Genomic DNA, 19,366 nt, shown 5'->3' with positions numbered 1-19,366 from the left:
AGAATTATCTTTTGGGGCCACAGCGCAGATGCAATGAGGCTGTTTAAACTGAAAAAAAGTAGTTAGAATAATATTATTAAAACAGCAGAAAGAATCCTGTAAACCATTGTTCAAGAATCTGAACATACTACCCCTGCAACATCAGTACATACTGGACCTACTATGTTTCACCAAGAAAAATATTAGCAACTTAGATATAAACTCAAACTGGCACCAACATAATACAAGGTCAAAGAACTCTCTATGAGTAGTTCCCCATTCAACAAAACTATACAGTAAAGGTGTCAAATATATGGGAATAAAACTCTACGATCATCTCCAAATAGCTGTGGAGAACATTTCACAAGTGAAGGATTTTAAAGTAAAACTACAGTCACTCCTAATTAAACACTGCCTCTACAGCATACAGGAATTCCTCGAAAACAACCTGCTATAAGGAACAGTTATAAGGAACTGCTCAACAAAAACATCAGATAATGGATCCCAAACTACTGACCTTATGTAACATAACTGAATGTAAGTTTTACTGGTATAATGCTAAATTCTAGTACAGAACAAATAAAAGACCTAAGTACATTACACATATGATATAAAATGTAATCTTTTATAGATTTATAGACATGTACCTCTTCTTATAAATGTCTAATTTGTATCAAATGACCCGTCCTATATCATGATGTGCATTTCTGCACAATGTATGATTCAGAGGATCAAAATAAATAAATAAATAAAAAGATGACTCCTCCTCTCCAACTCCTTGGGTAGAGTGTGGAACTCACCTTCACAGTCTCGGTTTTTTAACGTTTTTCTAACACAGACCCTTTTTGCTCGCTGCTCCTGTTCCTCATCATCAAACACAACAGCAATCACTGCAAGCTACTTTAAACTAAATTTCGGTATTTTATGTCCCTTTACCATAAACTACAAAATAGCGCTTCTGGTGGGTATTTTATGAACCAGCTGCAACATCACAATGTTCTTTCAACGTTGACGTGCCATGTAATGCGAATGTTCAGGAATTCCTCTGACCATCGACGCTCAAAAATGTGACAGTTACGTGACGGTGGCGTCCCTACAACTGTGAATCCACTTCTAAACAAAACAAACATGGATGTGCTACTTGCCTGCAGCAACAGGGAAATATCACGTGATTCCGTCACTGGTCCGTTGATACATTCTTCCGGGGAAACCTTGATGTGATGCTGACGTAACGTGGCATGTCGGTGACGTTCCATTGACAGCGTGTATGAATGCTGCTATTTGAACTACAGAGGAGACTCTTTTGACCTGACGGACATGACGGTGACATTCCATCAAGGGTGAAACCACCTTAAGCCTTTATATACCGAAAACACTGATTGTCTTGAAATCCAAGCTCTTATAGGACAGATCTACTATGCTGAAGTAATGTAAATGGGAGGTGTCTTTACAAAATAGCTCTTTGACCCAAACAGTGGAACAGGAATATTTCGGCTTAAGCAACCTTGGCTGAAGCGCGTATCAGATTGTTAGTAAATGGTCTCAGATTTGATGACAAAGACACTTGAATGCACAGAAGACTGAGTGACAAAATTGCTCCTTTTTGGGAAGTATTTCAGCACTCCATAAACAAAGTGAAAGAACTGTACGTACCTTCCAAATACATCGCAATAGATGCAGAGTTAGTTGGGTTTAAAGGCTGGGGTCCCTTTAAAATGTGTATTACTTCCAAACCAGACAAGTATGAGGTCAAGACAGTGATGTGCTGTGATGCAAAATACTTTATACGCTTGATGCAGAAATGTATACAGGTAAGGGCTCTACACCAGATAATATAACTGTGGCTCGATATTACTGAGAAAAACAGACTTCTTCTTTTCATGGAACCAATAGAAATTCAAATGTGGACAATTGGTTTACATCCATAGCGACAGCTAAGAGCCATTTAGAGAAGAAAATTACCATAGTTAGTATGCTGGTAAAAAATAAATAAGAGATTCCTCAGGATTAAGGAGAGAGAGTCAAATTCTGCAGTGTTCTATTTCAGTGGCCACGTTACCCTGTTATCATACTACCCTCCAAACCCACAGAAAAAGAATGTTCTTATGCTGTCAGCTGTGCGTGAAAAAGGGGATCAACCAAATACAGTAGAACTCCCAAACAATATTCAGTTTTATAACTGTGCCAAAGGAGGTCTTTACATGCTAGACGAGTTATGTCATTCGTTTTCTTGCGCTAGGAAAACTCGTCGTTGGCCTCTCTATCTATTTTTTAACTTACTAAACGTTAGTGAATACAACTCTATATTACTATTGAGAGGGCGCCCTGCGCATGATATGGAAATATTTCGGAACAGAAGATCTTACCTAAAGAGATTGGTTGTAGATGTGATGCGACTGCATATGATAATACGTTTGGAAGAACAAACTTTTAAGAAGAGAACTCCGTAAAATCATCAGTCGCATTTTACATGTGCCAAAGGAGGAAGATGGCCAAGGGGATCCAGAATCGACAACAGAGCAGTGTATTTTCTGCCCACGGGCTCGAGACGGAAAGTTCCAAGTTCAATGTGCAGTTGTGTACAAAAAAAAAAAAAAAAAAAAAAAAAAAAAAAAAAAAAAAAAAAAAAAAAAAAAAAAAAAAATTGTTTGGACCATCAACGAAAAGTGTGTGCTTCATGTCTTCAAAAGTGTAATTTTTTCTCTCTGGACATTTTTTCTTAAGTATGATTTCAGTGTTTATTACATTATTTTGTAATAAACAATGTAAACATTTTAAAAGTCCGTTTTTATTTGGGGTACAACTATACCCCAGAGTAGCAGACCCGTCGACGAAAATAAGTGTAGCATTCCAGAGTTAAGACAGAGGCTAATTCTAAAGCAACATTCAGTTCAGCCAAGTATAGATAAGACAAATATATGCACTCCGTTCCACAGATCCAGTGTGAGACCTTTAGATATGTAGTACACGTCAAGAAATTTCGCCGGAGATGAGAGTTATATTAGGGAAGTATGCCATGGAATTTGTGGCTGTTAGTCTTGACTGCATTTCCCTGGCATGCTCCCTAGTTACCGCCTCTGGCACTCGTCTCATAAATTCAGTCGTTAATGATTTTTAATGGGTAGCAAAATTTTTATAGAAATTTTATCCACCTGTTTCCCCTAATTTTTCTTAATTTAGTTCAGCATGAAGATATTTGTTGTCTTTACATATTTCATAACGCGCTGAGTGGCTGCTTGTCTGTCTACATCTATAGGCCCTGCATAGCACATTGCATTCAATTTATCAGTCCTGTATGATGACGTTTAATGAAATATTGTTATAATTGAAATAGTTTCACTGTTTAGGGCTAACAATTCGTCTTTGCAGACTTCAGATTCATCACTTAGTCTTTTTTCGCACGTCTTCTTCCCGAATCTAAATGAATGATGACCTCAGAAGTTAAGTCCCATAGTCCTCAGAGCCATTTGAACCAACCGAATCTAAATAATCTGTGGTGCGGTATTGCCAATTTGCCACACACTTGAGAAGCTAATACACGTTGTGATATTTTCTTTTCGCAGCTGAATGGTTTATACTCTTTTTCTCTCTAGCGAACATTTTCACTTACAAACTATTATTAAACTAGTAATTAACTCATTATAATATGCTATAATTCATCATTATGCCATTTCCTTTTCGCCAAGAACAGCTGTCATCACAGCTCGTGTTTTTATGAAGACATTACTATGGCTGCTTTCCTGTACAAGCCCTGTAAATATCGTGCGTGCAAAGCATTAGAACATGTAATATTTGCTGCGAGATGTTGCTGAGCTTTGAAAATTAAAAAAAAAACAATAAACACATTTAGCGGTCTTTATTGTTTGACAACACTTGGCGTCTCAATAAGTACTTTGGTTGTGTTTGCGATCGACTTTTGTTAACAGGATGCGTCTGACGGCTCGTCGTAGTGTACTAATTGAATTTGACGGATATTCGTAGGGCTGAATAGAAAATCGGCTTGTCTTATGAATTGAGTCGGGAATTGACAATGGTGCAGGACTGTCGCAGAACGTATTATTTGACGCGAACTGTATCTTATTGGGTCGCAAAATAATAGGTACCACTTAAACACTACTTTCGCATCGTTGTTTTTCTTGTTTGTGTATTTGGTACGAAAGCTTGCGAACACGAGAGAGAAGTGCCAAGTCACTGCGACTGGCTGATATTTCGGAAAAGTAGTATTACCTGTAGATGACTAGATTTGTTTCCCAATTTGTACTTAGCAGCAGAGCGTGTCTGTAGTAAACTCTTGTGTTTGCGAACTCAACCTGTCATTCGTTTTGAAGTCGTGGTACTGAAGTCAGGACTATGCGTGATGTGGCACAAGTATCCCGTTGCAAAATTTTTGAATGTTTTTTCGCAGAAGTTGCGTTGAGGGAGAGCTATGTTTGTAAACATACTGTCGCTATTGGAATTGAATCGTCTTTTCTGTATCGCCGAATGTAAATGGATATGGCAGAAGAGCGCAAAAGCAGAAAGGTAAGTTACTCTATATTTGGTCCAGATGCTTGTTATGCATTTTATTTTGTAATGCAAGCTACTTACCATAAAATGTAAGAGTTAGAAAGATGGTTACATAGCATATCATTTAAGGATCAGGGATGTAATTTTCCATATTATTTTAATGACGCATTAATATATTTGTTGTGTGTTCACTGCGAAATTCTATAGCGACTAGAAAGAACTTGTTAGTACGACATAAACGTATGTCTTCCTCAATTTGAGTATGCAGCTTTGTTACAATTTTTTTTGTGCTGACACGACAGTGTTATCCCATACCAGAAATACCTATACATTTTGCATGTGAATGAAAAGCCCAATCTTCTACTGGTGTGACCATACGTTTGCCAGTAGCAATTGTGTGTGAAGGTTAAACAGTATTGTCCCCATTTAATACCACTCTTTTTGTATTCTCCAAAGAGGCAGTATCCAATTGTGCAAAAATTAGATTATTTGATATGTGTGTCTGAGGCCTGTTGTAGTTGAATTCTGGTTTCAGTGGCATAGTTTCCAGGTGTTATGCTCACCTTCCTGGTTTAATGTTTCAGTTCTGTATCATTATTCAAGTGTGATGCGAAAGATTTCTCTAAAAGTGTTTTGGAAATCTGTGGAATAGAACATCAAAAATACACTTCTGATGTTGGTGTAATATTTTGGAGTATTTTCACATAATGTATGATTAATGCAATTTAAAGCTACTGTTATAAAAAAGCCAAAGCAGATGTGAAAGTGTGAGTTAAAATAGCTAAAGGTTTTTTGTTACAAAATAAATGAAAAAAGAAAACAGAAAACTAATACCAAGTAGCCCCCAATGATAATGTGAATAGAATTTAAAGTAACACCATCATCAGGTGAATTTTTACTAGCCAAACATAATGAAAACCTGTCAAAGTTTGAGTGAACATTTGTGAACACCATCTTATTGAGAAGTAACATCAGAATTGTAATTAGAAAATTTCAGTTTAATAGTTGGAATGGGTTTGAGTGGTGGTGTTATATGCTGATCTCTCTCAGCAGGATAAATGATCAACAATAATGTTCATTATTACAGTTCACACTAGTAATAAACAAAGTGAAGCAAACATTAATCTAAAGACTATTTGAATTCCATGGAGCTGTGCTAGATATGTTTCCATTGGAGATGACATGTGTTTGGCAACAGAAGAAAGGTTATTTACATACAGTTGTGGACAGCTTTAGAGTTGCAGCTGAAAATCAGGCTACAGTATTGTGGCTTTCACCATATTTTAAAACTACATTTGGTTCTGCAATGAATGCATTAAAAATATTTGTACATTTTATTTGGCAGTATTTTGTTTATCGTGATTAGTTCTCTTGGCGGTAGTTTCAGATTTAAAATAATTGTTCAGGGATATGTATGTTACACTACGCTGCATTAGTCTGATAAAGAATTTTACAGTATCTTGTTTTAAATGTAATACTTGGACATAGTATATAAGGCAGTCCTCTTACATAAGTTGTTACTGTGTCCCTTCTTGCTAAATGCCAGCTTTTAATTTGCAGTGTAATTCTTTTGAGTGATTTTCCTAGTTTCTTTATTCTCCAGTGAACGCAGTGTTTCTGTTGCATATTCTAAGATTCCAGTAGTTTTGTAGTATGATATGACTCCTCTGTTTGATTTGATCTTTTTTGTGTGCCATGATGGCTGGTTGATCCTGTGAATATTATTGTGCTGAATGGAGTTTAGAGTGCTGTTACTGGTTATTTGACATATGCTGTAATCTCTACCCTTAAAATAAAAGATGCAGTTCACATAAACTGCTGACGGCTTCCAATATTGTTTCGACTTCAGTAATAAATCCTTATTTGTCCATAACTGTGAAATAGTTAATGTAACTAAATTATCTTCTGCCAGTGGTAGATTCAGTTTCTGTATGCAGCAACACAACATCAGCACACCACTCTACTGCTGTACTGTGGTTCTATTAACATGTGAAATGGCACAATGGTTTAAGCATTGGACATATAATTAAGAGTAGTGAGATTCAAATCACCATCTTGAATTAGTATGTGGCTCCCCAAATCACTCAAGGATAATACTGGAATTATTCCTTGAACAGGCCAATTCCTACCACAAATCATCCTCCAACAAATCCTAATGACTTCATTACAGGCAAGAAGAAGGGCCTTTCACTGGTTTGCAGCTTAACTGATTGGTGCCTCATACCCTTCTTTGGGAAGCAGTGCCGGCCGGGGTGGCCGAGCGGTTCTAGGCGCTAAAGTCTGGTACCGCGCGACCGCTAAGGTCGCAGGTTCCAATCCTGCCTCGGGCATGAATGTGTGTGATGCCCTTAGGTTAGTTAGGTTTAAGTAGTTCTAAGTTCTAGGGGACTGGTGACCTCAGAAGTTAAGTTCCATAATGCTCAGAGCCGTTTGAACCATTTTTGGGAAGTAGTGTCATGGCAGGTGAATGAAACTGATCTGCCAGTGGTGTGATTCATAAGATGAAAAATATGGCAGTTGGAAGAGTTCATCCCAGAAGCTACTGAGAACAAGGTTGCAATCAGATGCATGCCATTACATCAGCACCAGTGACAACAGTTGCCTGGGGTCTGAGACAATTTACAGTTCTTTTGCAGAGGTAGACAGAAGTTTTGAGGGCAGCTAACTTCAAATCAGCACAGCTGTATATTCACACCATCATTCATAGGACTGAGAGGGATATGTTGATATGCAGCTGGTGCAGAGTCTAAACCAGAGGCCCTGTAGGTTCTGTGATGATCAAACCTGTAGATTGTTTGACCTACACTACAGTGTGGAACCTTGCAGAGTTTCCCTGGATTTCTCATGCATGTGCTATACAATGGAAGTTACAATTCTGGTGTCAGATTGTGTGTGGAGTACCAATAGGGTCTTTTATATTAGGCATACGTTGAGACTCCAGACAGAAACCAACAACCACTGTAGAAACAAATTATCAAAAGTATACTCTGATTAAAATTACTTTGTGGTTGACAGGCTACAGTTTTGGTGGGCAGTGTTGGTGTGCATGTAGCCACAGTTCACGAGGCACTGCACGTACTTACAAAACAGGCAACACAGCAAGCAAATGGTGCTTGAGAAAAAAACTAAGATTGGCTGGCTGCTGACCCCTACCACTCAATTCGCTTCAACATCAATCACAAAGTAATTTTAATCTGAATATAATACCATAAGAAATAGGGGAGACCCCAGATTTAAAATCCGCTGATGTGCAAAATGTAAGGACGAAAGTAACTTTAACTTGATTTGTCACTGCCAAGTAACATAGCTTAACGAGTATTGGACTATGCGTAGAAATACCTGATACAATAGTGTAAAGAAGGTAACTGAAAGGAATACACAATGAGACAAACAGAAATGACACTTTTATTCAGAGACAATAGTAACATGGCAGTTATAGTGATTTATGATGGTCCCCTAGACATTACAAAAGGTGGTACATGGTTCTTAATGGCATGTGTCCTCACCATGGATAGCAACAAATGGTCTGCAATGTACTTCCATGCTGGCCACAAGGTTGGTAAACAGTTCTTGTGGTAGTGTGGTCCATACCTGTTATCAGCATGGTTGACAGCTGGTGGGTGCTCATTGATGCATGTGGGCATGCTGCAGTACATCTTCCCGAGGCATCCCACATGTGCTCGATGGGATTTTTTTGGGGTGGGGGGAATGGACAGGCTAGTCCATTCACTAATTATTTCACTATTAGTTGTATACATTTTCATGGAACAAGAGCCAGTTTGGCCTTACATTTACCAAGAAAAAACAAAAAAAACTCAAAACACACAGCATTTTCTATCAGGTAATAAAGTTGTGTAATAAACTCTCCCGATGAAAAATATTACTGAAATACATCTATTTAAAAAGGCAGCTAAAATGTTCTTGACAAATGCTGCATAATCAGAGGACTCGGATAAGTGGTTAATAATGGATAGGTATAGCACCAGACATTGTCCCATTACAGTACTGTATTACTTTTGGAAGAAAATCATCTGCCAAGATCTATAGTGCATGATAGTAATGTCATTCTCCTGAGTTCAACATCTCACTCATCATGGGGGACAATGACTTGGTTTTTCTGGTGGACTGTGGGGAGGACCTGAAGATGTGCAAGTGTGGATAGTGGCATGTGTGTGGACTGGAGGCCATTTTCCAAATGGACTGTAGTTAGTGCTAGGGGCATAGCAGCAAGTTCATGATTCCTGAGTCACCAATGGGTGTCCTATATGTGTGCAGTGAAGAAGACCAAAACTGTGTTTACATCAAAGATTATTTTACAACAAGGACCAATTGAGTGAGGCAGTGCAGTTGTAAAAACACTGGCATCATATTTGGAAGGATGAAGTTTGCTCTGTCTAGCCATCTTGATTTATATCTTGTGTTGTTTTCCTAAATTATTTAAGGCAAAGGTCAGGATGGTTCCTACAGCAAGGCAATGGCCGACTACCTGTCCAATCCCCTTAAAAGTGCCAGTAAATGAACATATCTGACATTGTCAGAATAGGAGAAAGCAATTGTAAGCAGATAATCAAATGTAAAATTACAAAGATTTCAAAAACTTTGTATAAAACTTTTTAAAATTAAAAAAAAATATATGTATTGTCTCTACCACATTTAATATTAAAAAAATTATAAATGATGATCAGTTTTGGTAGCATAAATACCATCTTCAGAGCACATGTAACATTAGAAATGCACTAGCAGTGTACAACACTGTTGCATCATCCATAACATTCTTATTTTAAATCTTCAAGTAACATCTGTTACGTACAGTCACACTTCCTGTGATAGCAAAGAAAACAAAAAGCCAGTACAGCATCGTAAAAAATTAAAAGAAATGTTTTCGTTACAGTCAGTAACTGCAAGCAGGGATTTGCCATGTGAGCTGTACTTGAAGTCAAAAGTAAAACAAAAAAATGTGTATATACAACATTGTCATACTGGATAGCTTGTCCAAACAGTAAAGATGTATGTACACTGGGTGGCACGACTCCCACATGCTAGTAGTTGCAGCAATTTTACAGAGTTATATGGAAAGTTTTTAAAATTTTTATAATTTTACATTTGCTTCTGTATATATTTTGTGTGTATGAATATTTGAGCTTTTTATTTTTGTTGCATTATGATGACATCCTATTTCATTGTGAAATGGTCCTTGCTTGAAAAAATAAAGACAGAACACAAGTTCAAAAACATAAAAACAACAAGAATTAGTAGAGATTAACACATAGACGTGTGCTTCTGAGCTAATACTGAAGAATAATTCACTAATAATTGTAACTCTGTCTAGATCCCCACTGAGAAATTTTGAGCTGTTCATGAATAGGGATTCTTTACTACAATATCTTTCAGACAAGTGGTTAATAGTCTGCAGTGATTTCACTGTAGCTTATTGAAAGGATTGTGATAGGAAAAATGACTTGGAAGCATTATTTGGCTGCTATAGTCTGATCTCAGTAATTAACTTTCCAGTGCAGGTGGATACAGACAGTGGAACTCTGACAATGTTTTCTTTGATGACGCTCAAAGTAAGATAAATAATGTAGTGTCTAAAATATAATTCCCTTAGTGGTTATCAGGTAGAATAGTTAATGTCTCCTCGACAAAGATTTTAAGAATAGTTTACACGAGATGGCCTTGGACGAAATTTGTAATGAACCAAATGGGGACTTAAAATTTAATCTCTTCAATGATAAATTCGTAATATTATTTGTAAATGGCTTTTCTCATAAATTAAACAGATAGGACATTGAAAGACAAGTAAAAAATAGTAGATCACTAGCAGGATTAAAGTATCTTGTTAAAAGGAAAGGGAAATGTACCTCCTATCACGAACAAATAAAGATCCTGTAGTAGTTGTACATTACAAAAATTACTCAACATTACTAAGAGAAATTATTAAAAATCAAGTAACATGTGTACTGTCAGAAATCAGTAATTCCAAAATAGACCTAAGTCTACACAGAATGTAGTGAATTGAGGCAGCAGTGGTCATAGAACAAGAAAACGATACTATTGATTTAAATGGAAGGGCTATAAATGTCACATGTAGCTGTAATGTTCAATAACCATTTTTAAATGTAGTAGAGAACAGAGTGACAAGCAGTTCACAAAGAAGCAGTGAGTTGCAAAAGCAAATCAGAAAATTCAATCATATGGATGTGTCAACCAATTCTCCTTCTGACGCTAAGAAAATTATATATTTTCTCAAAAATAAAAGCTCATATGGGTTTGATGGTGTTTCTTAGAGAGTGCTAAAGTGTTGTTCCCATATATTAACTGCTATCTTTTCTGAAATATGTAGTTTATGACTTGTACAGCGCATATTTCCAGACAGAAAGAAATATGCCATTGTTACATGCCTCTATAAAGGTGATATGAGAGATGTCAATGGCTACAAACATATTTCGGTACTATTGTCATTTTCCAAAATTATCCAGAAAGATTTATATTAGAATAGTATCCTACCTGAGCAACAGTATTATCCTTGGTAAATCACAGAGATGGTAAATAACGTTCTTCAAAGTATTTTTAATTTATTTCAGAAAAGGTTTCATTTTCAATTAATGAAAAAATTACATTTTCGTTTCTGCAGTCTAGAGGTACTACACCAATTATATGTGTAACACATGGTGTGGAAACAATAACTAGGATGTAAACTTAAGTTGTTTTGATATCCATATTGGTGATAATTTAAAGTGGAAAAATTCAGCTTTGAGCTCCTAAAACAACTCAGTTGAGCCACATTGGCACTTCAAGTCACTGCAATTCTACAGAATAAACAAATCAGTAAGTTAACATATTTTTGCATATTTTCATTCAATAATGAATAATGTTCTGGCGCAACCCATCTTTAAGAAAGTAAGTTTTCCTTGCTCAAAAAATACTGTAAGAATAATTTTTGGTGCCTGCCCATGATCATTTTTTAGACATCCATTTAAGGAATTGGGCATTTTGACTATTGCTTCACAGCATATGTAATGTCTGTTGAAGTTTGTTGTAAATAACACACTACAATTCAAAAGAAGCAATGACAGACATCATTACAGTACCAGAAGAAAAAATGACATTCATTATTTTGTATTAAGGTTGACTTTAGCACAGAAAGGGTGCATAATGCTACCACCAAAATTTTTGATCATTTACGTAATGATACAAATTTTCTGACAGCAAAGCTAAGTTTGAAAACAAAATAGAAAAAAAAGTTTAGTCTTGACAACTGCTCCTGTTCTGTAGAAGAACTTCTATTTATGTAATATGTAAAACTGTTGAATAGGAATTACTCCTTCAGCTGTGTATAACAACAATGAAAATCCCCGAGTGTAATAATACACAAAGTAAAGGGAAAGTAAGCACTCACCTATAGATGAGTGATGTATGGCTCATAGAAACACACGACAGAAAACAACATTTGTACTAGCTTTCGAGCTCTTGTTCTTTGTATAGTAGAAGCAAACCCAAAAGCACTCATCCTTGGTTGTGATGAGACACTACGTAATAAAGATACAAAATGACTCATTCTACATCATTGATTCATTGTGCAAATGATCGATGGAACACACAACTAACCAACCTAATTTGTCCTATAACTCGGCACAATATGTGAGGTACACATAGAGTGAAACATTCTATACTTATTCTTCAGTATTTGAGATCATTAATATGCTGTCATTGCAGATGGGATATCAGGAGTTGTTATACTCTTTAGCATTCAGTGACTAAATAGAGAGCAAGAAAAATGAAATGAACAAATACTTTCTGCATGTTATTCTCCTGCGTACGGTCTACCTCCTGCTGAAACAGGATGACTACATTGGTTAATGTAGTCAATTTAGACAAATCATGTGTATATATGACGTATTTAATTATGGCTACTGTTCCTCACAATTGGAACCTTCCCATGTACATTTGTTCTTGCTTTGATAATCTAAATTCTGAACTTTCTTCAACAGGGAATGAGTTCTCCAATACCAGTTCCATCTGGAGGCTCACGTCAAAGTTATGATCTGTCATCTCCTGGCCACCTTCCAGATCAGGGGAGAGTAATGACACCACCAAATTCTTCAGGCCGTGCATCAGTAGGAGCATCGATTGGTAAGTTCATTCTATTTCATTGTGTACATAGTTTTTGTACTGCAAATTTTCTGTGTGGTAATTTACTATTTTGATATTTCACCAGATCAGGGAAGAGTAATGACTCCACCAAATTCTTCAGGACGTGCATCAGTGGGAGCGTCGATCAGTGAGTTTATACTATTTCCTTCATTGCAGATATTATGAAATAATATTTCATGGAGAATTCTAATGCGTTAAAATTTTCTGTTATCATCCTATATTACAGCTCTTGTTGTTTTTTTCTTCTTCCTCTTCTTCTTCTTATGTCTTTCTTGTTCTTTTCATACAAATTTCATTTTTCATCTGGTTTACATACACCAAATACCTGTTGCATCACGAAGTTGTCTCAATTTCCAATTCCTTACAGCCATGTTACTGCATGTTAATGGAATTATTTTCTTTCCACAGACTTCGACCTTACCTGTAATCAGATTGTACTCATTCATTCTTTCATTCATTCATTCACTCTCACGTACTGTGTTGTGTAGACCTCATTATGAAGGAGAGCCTTCTGAGTTGGGGAACAAATCAAGATGTACGTTAGCAGGGAGAAGCAGCTGTCATAAACTTCAACTATGTCCCTTTGTAAGAACTGCCAGTAATGTTTATTGGATGATGTTTATTAATAAAGAGATTTACCTGCATCCATAATATTCTTGAAATTGTTGTTAATGAAAATTTAAGTAATCGAAAGGCAATCCTTCATAAAGCTACAGCTTTTTTACTGTCATTATTCATAGATAGTTTATATACCACTGCATACGCTACTGCTCTGTATTGGTGTCAGTAATTATTTGTGTAAAATAATTGTCTACATACCGTTAGAGTGAAACTTTATTTTACAGTGTACATTATTATTTATGGTGCTAATGGAGTTATAGTCCCAGAGCCCAGATTTTCAACTAACTTTCAAGTCTGGTTAATGAGGAATGAGTTTAATTTCTTGTTGGAAATTGCCTGTTCCCTGCATTGCGTCGGCCGCAAACTTGATGGTGTTTTTTTTATCCTCATTTGGTCATGACAATCAGCATTCGATTCTGGAACCTATAGGACATTATTTGTTTTTGGAATTGCATGTATGGGTCTTTGTAAGACTAAGACTTAAAACTATTTGTTGAAAGTCAGTTCCAGGCCTGTCTGACTTGTTCTTCATCTTAAGATTCTTTCTAGGTGAGGTAGTTCTTTTATAATATATGTATTCCCTTGAGACTGCAACTTTTCCGCAAGATGTTCTTAAGCTGCTGTGAACTTCACGTACTATAGAATTATGGAGAATGCTACTCACAATTTTCATTTCTTATTCTTATGTTTCCACGAGACATTTAGTTATAGGTAAGTTGGCTAGTGTTTTACATACAGAAAAGTTGAGACTAGATTACACATCCTTTGTCCTTTTTGCAGTTACATAAGGAAGCAGATAATGCTATGACATTAACTATAATGCTAATGGTAAATATTGTGAACATGTTCTTGCAAGAAGACCCATTCCACTTGACAATGGCCAGTGATTGCTAGGTCAAAGCTTGTGGTATTTTGACCACTTGACATGGCTGAAAGCCCGAGGATTTAGGGAAGTAGACACCTGTTCTGCTTTAAGGAATGAAGTTCATTATTAACAGCTATATGTTTGGATTTCGAATGCTCACATCAGTGTGTGTGTGTGTGTGTGTGTGTGTGTGTGTGTGTGTGTGTGTGTGTGTGTGTGTGTGGTGGTGGGGGGGGGGGTACTTAAAGGGCTTGATGTTGTAGGACAAAAATATTTAGAGTCTGATGCTGTGCTGTAAAATAAGCCCACTGTCATAGATTATTTATATATAAAGAATTGTGTGTTGAAAAGGGGGTGGGGGTGGGATGAGAGTGGGTTTGTATGTAACTTAATGCATTCTTGATGATACATATTTCTTAGCCTAATTCAAAGTGCGATTAAGTGATGGAGGTTTTTGGCTGAGCCACATTAAGAAAAGAGAACTGTGCAGTTCTGTGCAATCATTAGTAGATGTTACACTTCATTTCTGAAGTGTGGATTGTATGGAATTATTATTAAAGGCTTGTGCTTGCAGTCTTCATGTAGGATTTCGGTACACGCCCATAAGATTTCTGAAATAATTGTTTTGGAATACTGTTCTGTTCCAGAACTCTGCTGTATTTGTAGATCGGTACAAACATAGAAAAAAAGACAGTACCTCAGCTTATGTTCAGATTCTACAACCATATGTCTGTACCCTGACAGATTGTTGTGGACATCATGCGAAATATGCTATCAAATGTTCCATTGATGCATTCAACCTCGGAGAAAGTATCTCTTACATACTATTGGACATGGACTCAGTTTAACTTCATTTCACCAGTCTCCATACAAAAGTAATAAAATTGCTTACAAAATAGATATATCCTTCACCAACAACTCTTTCTCCACATGTTATAGCTTTTCTGCTTGCTATTTAGATTCTTCATCTTATGTACAGCAGTCATTTGTATTGGCAAACTATTCAAACTTACGATTAAATGAAGTGCTTATTTTATTTTGTGTTCTCCCAATATTATTTTCTCTACTCTTAAATGTGTAGCTAGTCATGATCCACTGATTGGGTAAATGTAGACTGTTAAAATGTTTGTGTGTGCTGAAAAAAATTGCACCACATCAGGGTCCCACTACTTTACATATATGCTGCAGCAGTAACCTCTGATGGAAACTTTTTCATTGCCCTGTACAAAAAAGGAGCTTGGTCTTTTGCATAAGTTGAGTAGAATCTGATAGGTATCTGATGGGCTTGAGATGTCTTACATTGTTGAGTGATTTTTGGACGAATATTACAGCCTTCCATAGTGAAACAATTTCAGAAGGCCAAATTCAGTATTTTGGTCTCCTTTCTGCATTGTCTCTTTTGGTGCCAGTATGGTTGGTGAGTAACTGAATGCATTATTTTAGTCCTCTTACTGACTACTTCGAATTTTTGGTGAGATTGGTTGACAAAATTTTACCTTTGAATTCATAGACTGCTTCCATCTTTGGTCTCATTATGTTAATTTTTGCTTTGTTCATCTGTTGTTTGTCAAAAAGGCTTAGGCTTTGCAGAAATCTGTAATGAAGCTATCTTTGCTTCAGTAGCAATTTTTTGATACAGCTATTGAACTACAGTGGGATTTCCTTCATACCTTAAGACTTTGCTTTGCATATACAAGTTTAAGGCATACTTTAAAAGTATTTTCAATTTTATCCGTTTATATCCACATCTTTGTTGTCTTCGCTCTGAAACCTATTGTGTGCAAGCCTCTCCATCTCTGCGTAACTACTCCAATGTGTATCCATTTGAACCTGTAATTGAATATTTAGTGCCAAATGTTCAGATACATTGTTTCCTGTCGGTCTTACTAAGCATAAATATGTCCATATGTTATCTGACATTTCTTGTAACACTTGTAGTTAGCCGTGCGGTTTGAGGCGCCATGTCACGAACCGCGCAGCCCCTGCCACCGGAGGTTCGAGTCCTCCTTCGGGCATGGATGTGTATGTCGTTCTTAGCTTAAGTTAGTTTAAGTAGTGTGTAAGTCTAGGGACCGATGACCTTAGCAGTTGGGTCCCTTAGGAATTCACATGCATTTGAATATTTGCACCTGTAGTTATTGATGTTATAATAGCTATACAGTCACTGAGATTTCCTATTGTTTGTTAATTGATTTGAAATGTGTGCGTCTGTTAATAGCTAGGAGGCCCAAGACATTTCCCTCAAGATCCGTTATCCAGCTAATGACCCAAGGTATTTTTCAGAATAAATGTTCAGAAAAATCTCTCACAAATTGCTCTCCCTGACACCAGTTTTAATGAAATTGCTAGTGCTGTATAGCTGGCAAATTGAAGACTTCCCCTGCCACAATAGTGTGATCAGAAAATTTACCTGTGATATTCACATAATTTTCTGTGCAACTGTCAGCTGCTACTTGTAATGAAATCATCTCTGTAGCAACCAACATGAATTCCAAAAACACATGCCTTCAAAAACAATACCTATGCCTTTCCCACATGATTCCTTAGTTCCATGGATAGAGATAACTTGGGAAATCCAGTTGTTTAAACCTTTCAAAATGTTTAAGTACCATGGCAATGCATTACAACCAAAATACGCTTATATCGGATATATGAGCAGGTTTTGCTTGGACTAAAAATGTATTAATGGGCAGAATGCAGCATGTGATCCTGGGTGGAGGTTATCTAGAGATTCAGAAGTATTTTTAAAATGTGTCCCAGGTTATTGTGGTATGAAATTTACTGAACCACAACTGGAGTTAGTTATAGCATACTAATATGTGGGAGTTCTAATGTGTAGGATTAGGAAGTGGGACAATCACATTGGCTTAACTGTTGGTAAAGCAGATAAGTCTTTATTTATTGATAAAATACAAAGAAGCTGTCATTTTTATATGAAATAAATTTCTTGTGAACCCGCATTCAACCCATAATGGAATAGTGTTATATCAGGTTATACTAACTGAGGAAATTGATCATATACAAAGAATGGTAGTCCAAGTGGTCACAAGCCACAACTTGCCCTGACAGCCTGTCTTACATCTCCTGCCTTTCAAACTTCACAGAAGTTCTGCTGCAACTTTGTGTGACTAGCACTCGTGGAAGAAAGGCTATTGAGGAGATGACTTAATCACTGGCTGAATGAATTTTCGCTCTGCAGCAGAGTACTCTGCCAGGAAGTTTCAAATCGGCACACACCCCACTGCAGAGTGAATATACATTCTGGAAACAATACCCAAGACCATGGCTAAGCCATGCTTCCATAATATCTTTTCTTAGAGGAGTGCAAGTCCCCGCAGGGTTACAGAATTTCTGTGAAGTTTGAAGGTAGACGATGAGAAACTTGCTGAAGTGCAGCTGTGAACGCAGGTCATCAGTCTTGCTTGGATAGTTCAGTTAGTAGAGCACTTGCCCACAAAGGGTGAAAGTCCCAGGTTAGAGTCTGTGACGTAACGCACTCTTTCTGACATCAACGGCAGTTCTGCAACATAAATTGTCCACCTACCTCAATACTGCTGCAGATCTGCACGTGTAACTCCTGACTGCAGCTACTTAAGAGATCTCAGAAAAAGCGGTGTTGAAGAAACTGAGAGTCCATAACTACTCGTCTGAGGCCACTATAAGTACAAAAAAAAACTGAAAATAGTCTTGTGAACACTAAAGAATAAATCAGAAATGGGTTGCTGTTCAAATTTCCAAGTTCAAAGGTCCTCTTAAACTTGCATTAGGATTTCTTTTGTATTGCTATTAAGCAAGATCATCAGCCCACATGTGTTCAAATCATTAAAGTTCCTGTTCACAGTCCTCGTCACACTCAAACAGCCAGAACTTTTCCTTTCCAATTCTGAAATCATTTACGAGAGTAACACAGTCAATAAACTGCTATTTACTTTTGCACTTGGCATTCAGTGGATGTCCTTATTTAAAGTTTTTACTTGCCATAAATACTCAGTAAAGAAAATTTACTTAGTACCACCACGCTTTTAGTTCAGAGTTTACACACGCAATTTCCTCCAGAACAAAATATCTCTAGACTCTTAAAATTTCACGAATAGTTAAAGGTAAACACCAGCTACCTTCATCACTGTACTGAAACGCGGAAGTCACAATATCACTTCATTTTACACATAATGCGTTCGGACACATTCAGCATGACCGGCTGCTTCGAAAGCTAGTCCACCACTTCTTTCTTCTCTCTGCCACTACAAACCTCTCTATCTCATGCTTTAGGTGGCAAACAATCTCACTTCTTATTGGCTGTATAGAATTACGGCCAATCAGAACTGACTTTCAGGGCACGGCTTGCGTCAAAATCTAGCAAGAACCCACCACTGCCCTCAGCTCATTGATGTCATTAAAGTAAGCAACTCAAAACTCTCTTGTTAAACAAATAAAATGAAATAAACTTTAAGCTGTACCCTTCTGAGGGTACCCAGCATTTCCATGTCTAAATTTACTTAAATAATTGATCTCTTCCTGGACAATATTACCGTTGTCTTACAGCCAGCCTTGCTGTTCTGTAAATATTTTTCATTTCTTCTTACAATAACAACCTTCTGATGTTTCCACAGCACTTAGCTCTCTTACTTAATATTACTATAGTGAAGAAGGAAAGAAGACAGTCAAAAGTTCTGAATGATGAAGAGGAAGAATGATAACACGAAATTAAAATTAAGTAGCATTGTCAGTAACTCGAGTCCTAGTGTTCGTCAAACACTTAGCCTTGCAAAGAGGGCAAAGCCCTCCGAGGTTTTTAGTTATTCCTGGCTACGTCTCTTTTTTTTTTGTAAATATCTCTCTAGGTCTATAATATTTCTTAAGCCTAGCAGTTTATGAGACTTTACAAATTCCAGTCGGTAAGCATCAGGGTGAGGTTTCTCTATTATCCTAAATGGACCCACATACTCATCAGTAAACTTTTTTGTTTCCGAGGTAAGCTTTTTTGATTTCTCCTTGGTCTTTATTAAAGCTAGATCACCTATTTGGAAGCTAGTAGGCTTAGCTCTAGCATTGTGTCTCCTCTTTCTTTCCAGTGCCTTCTTCCTTATAGTAGCACGTGCTAGTTTCTTATTTTCTTCCATAGCTAAATCAGTAAGACCAGGGAATTCTACAAGATCAAACAAGATGTTATTTGCCCTAATTCCACACATTAGTTCTACAGGTGCAAATCCGTTGGCTTCATGTTTAAGATGGTTAATGACC

General features: G+C 36.9%; 1 protein-coding gene across 1 annotated transcript in view; it reads left to right on the top strand.

The window, feature by feature from the left end:
* The first annotated feature begins 3,893 nt into the window (after positions 1 to 3,893).
* LOC124556513 (oxysterol-binding protein-related protein 8) overlaps positions 3,894 to 19,366 on the top strand; it is a 218,285-nt gene continuing 202,812 nt past the window's right edge. The window contains exons 1-4 of the mRNA XM_047130467.1: positions 3,894 to 4,078; positions 4,385 to 4,500; positions 12,477 to 12,618; positions 12,704 to 12,766. Of these exons, the coding sequence (XP_046986423.1) occupies positions 4,468 to 4,500; positions 12,477 to 12,618; positions 12,704 to 12,766 (238 nt within the window). The 5' untranslated portion in view covers positions 3,894 to 4,078; positions 4,385 to 4,467. The remainder of the gene's footprint in view (positions 4,079 to 4,384; positions 4,501 to 12,476; positions 12,619 to 12,703; positions 12,767 to 19,366) is intronic.

Source organism: Schistocerca americana, chromosome X (assembly GCF_021461395.2).
Source record: "Schistocerca americana isolate TAMUIC-IGC-003095 chromosome X, iqSchAmer2.1, whole genome shotgun sequence".
Lineage (NCBI taxonomy): Eukaryota > Metazoa > Arthropoda > Insecta > Orthoptera > Acrididae > Schistocerca > Schistocerca americana.
The sequence above is the reverse complement of the archived record's forward strand: the minus strand, read 5'-3'. Positions and strand labels throughout refer to the sequence as shown.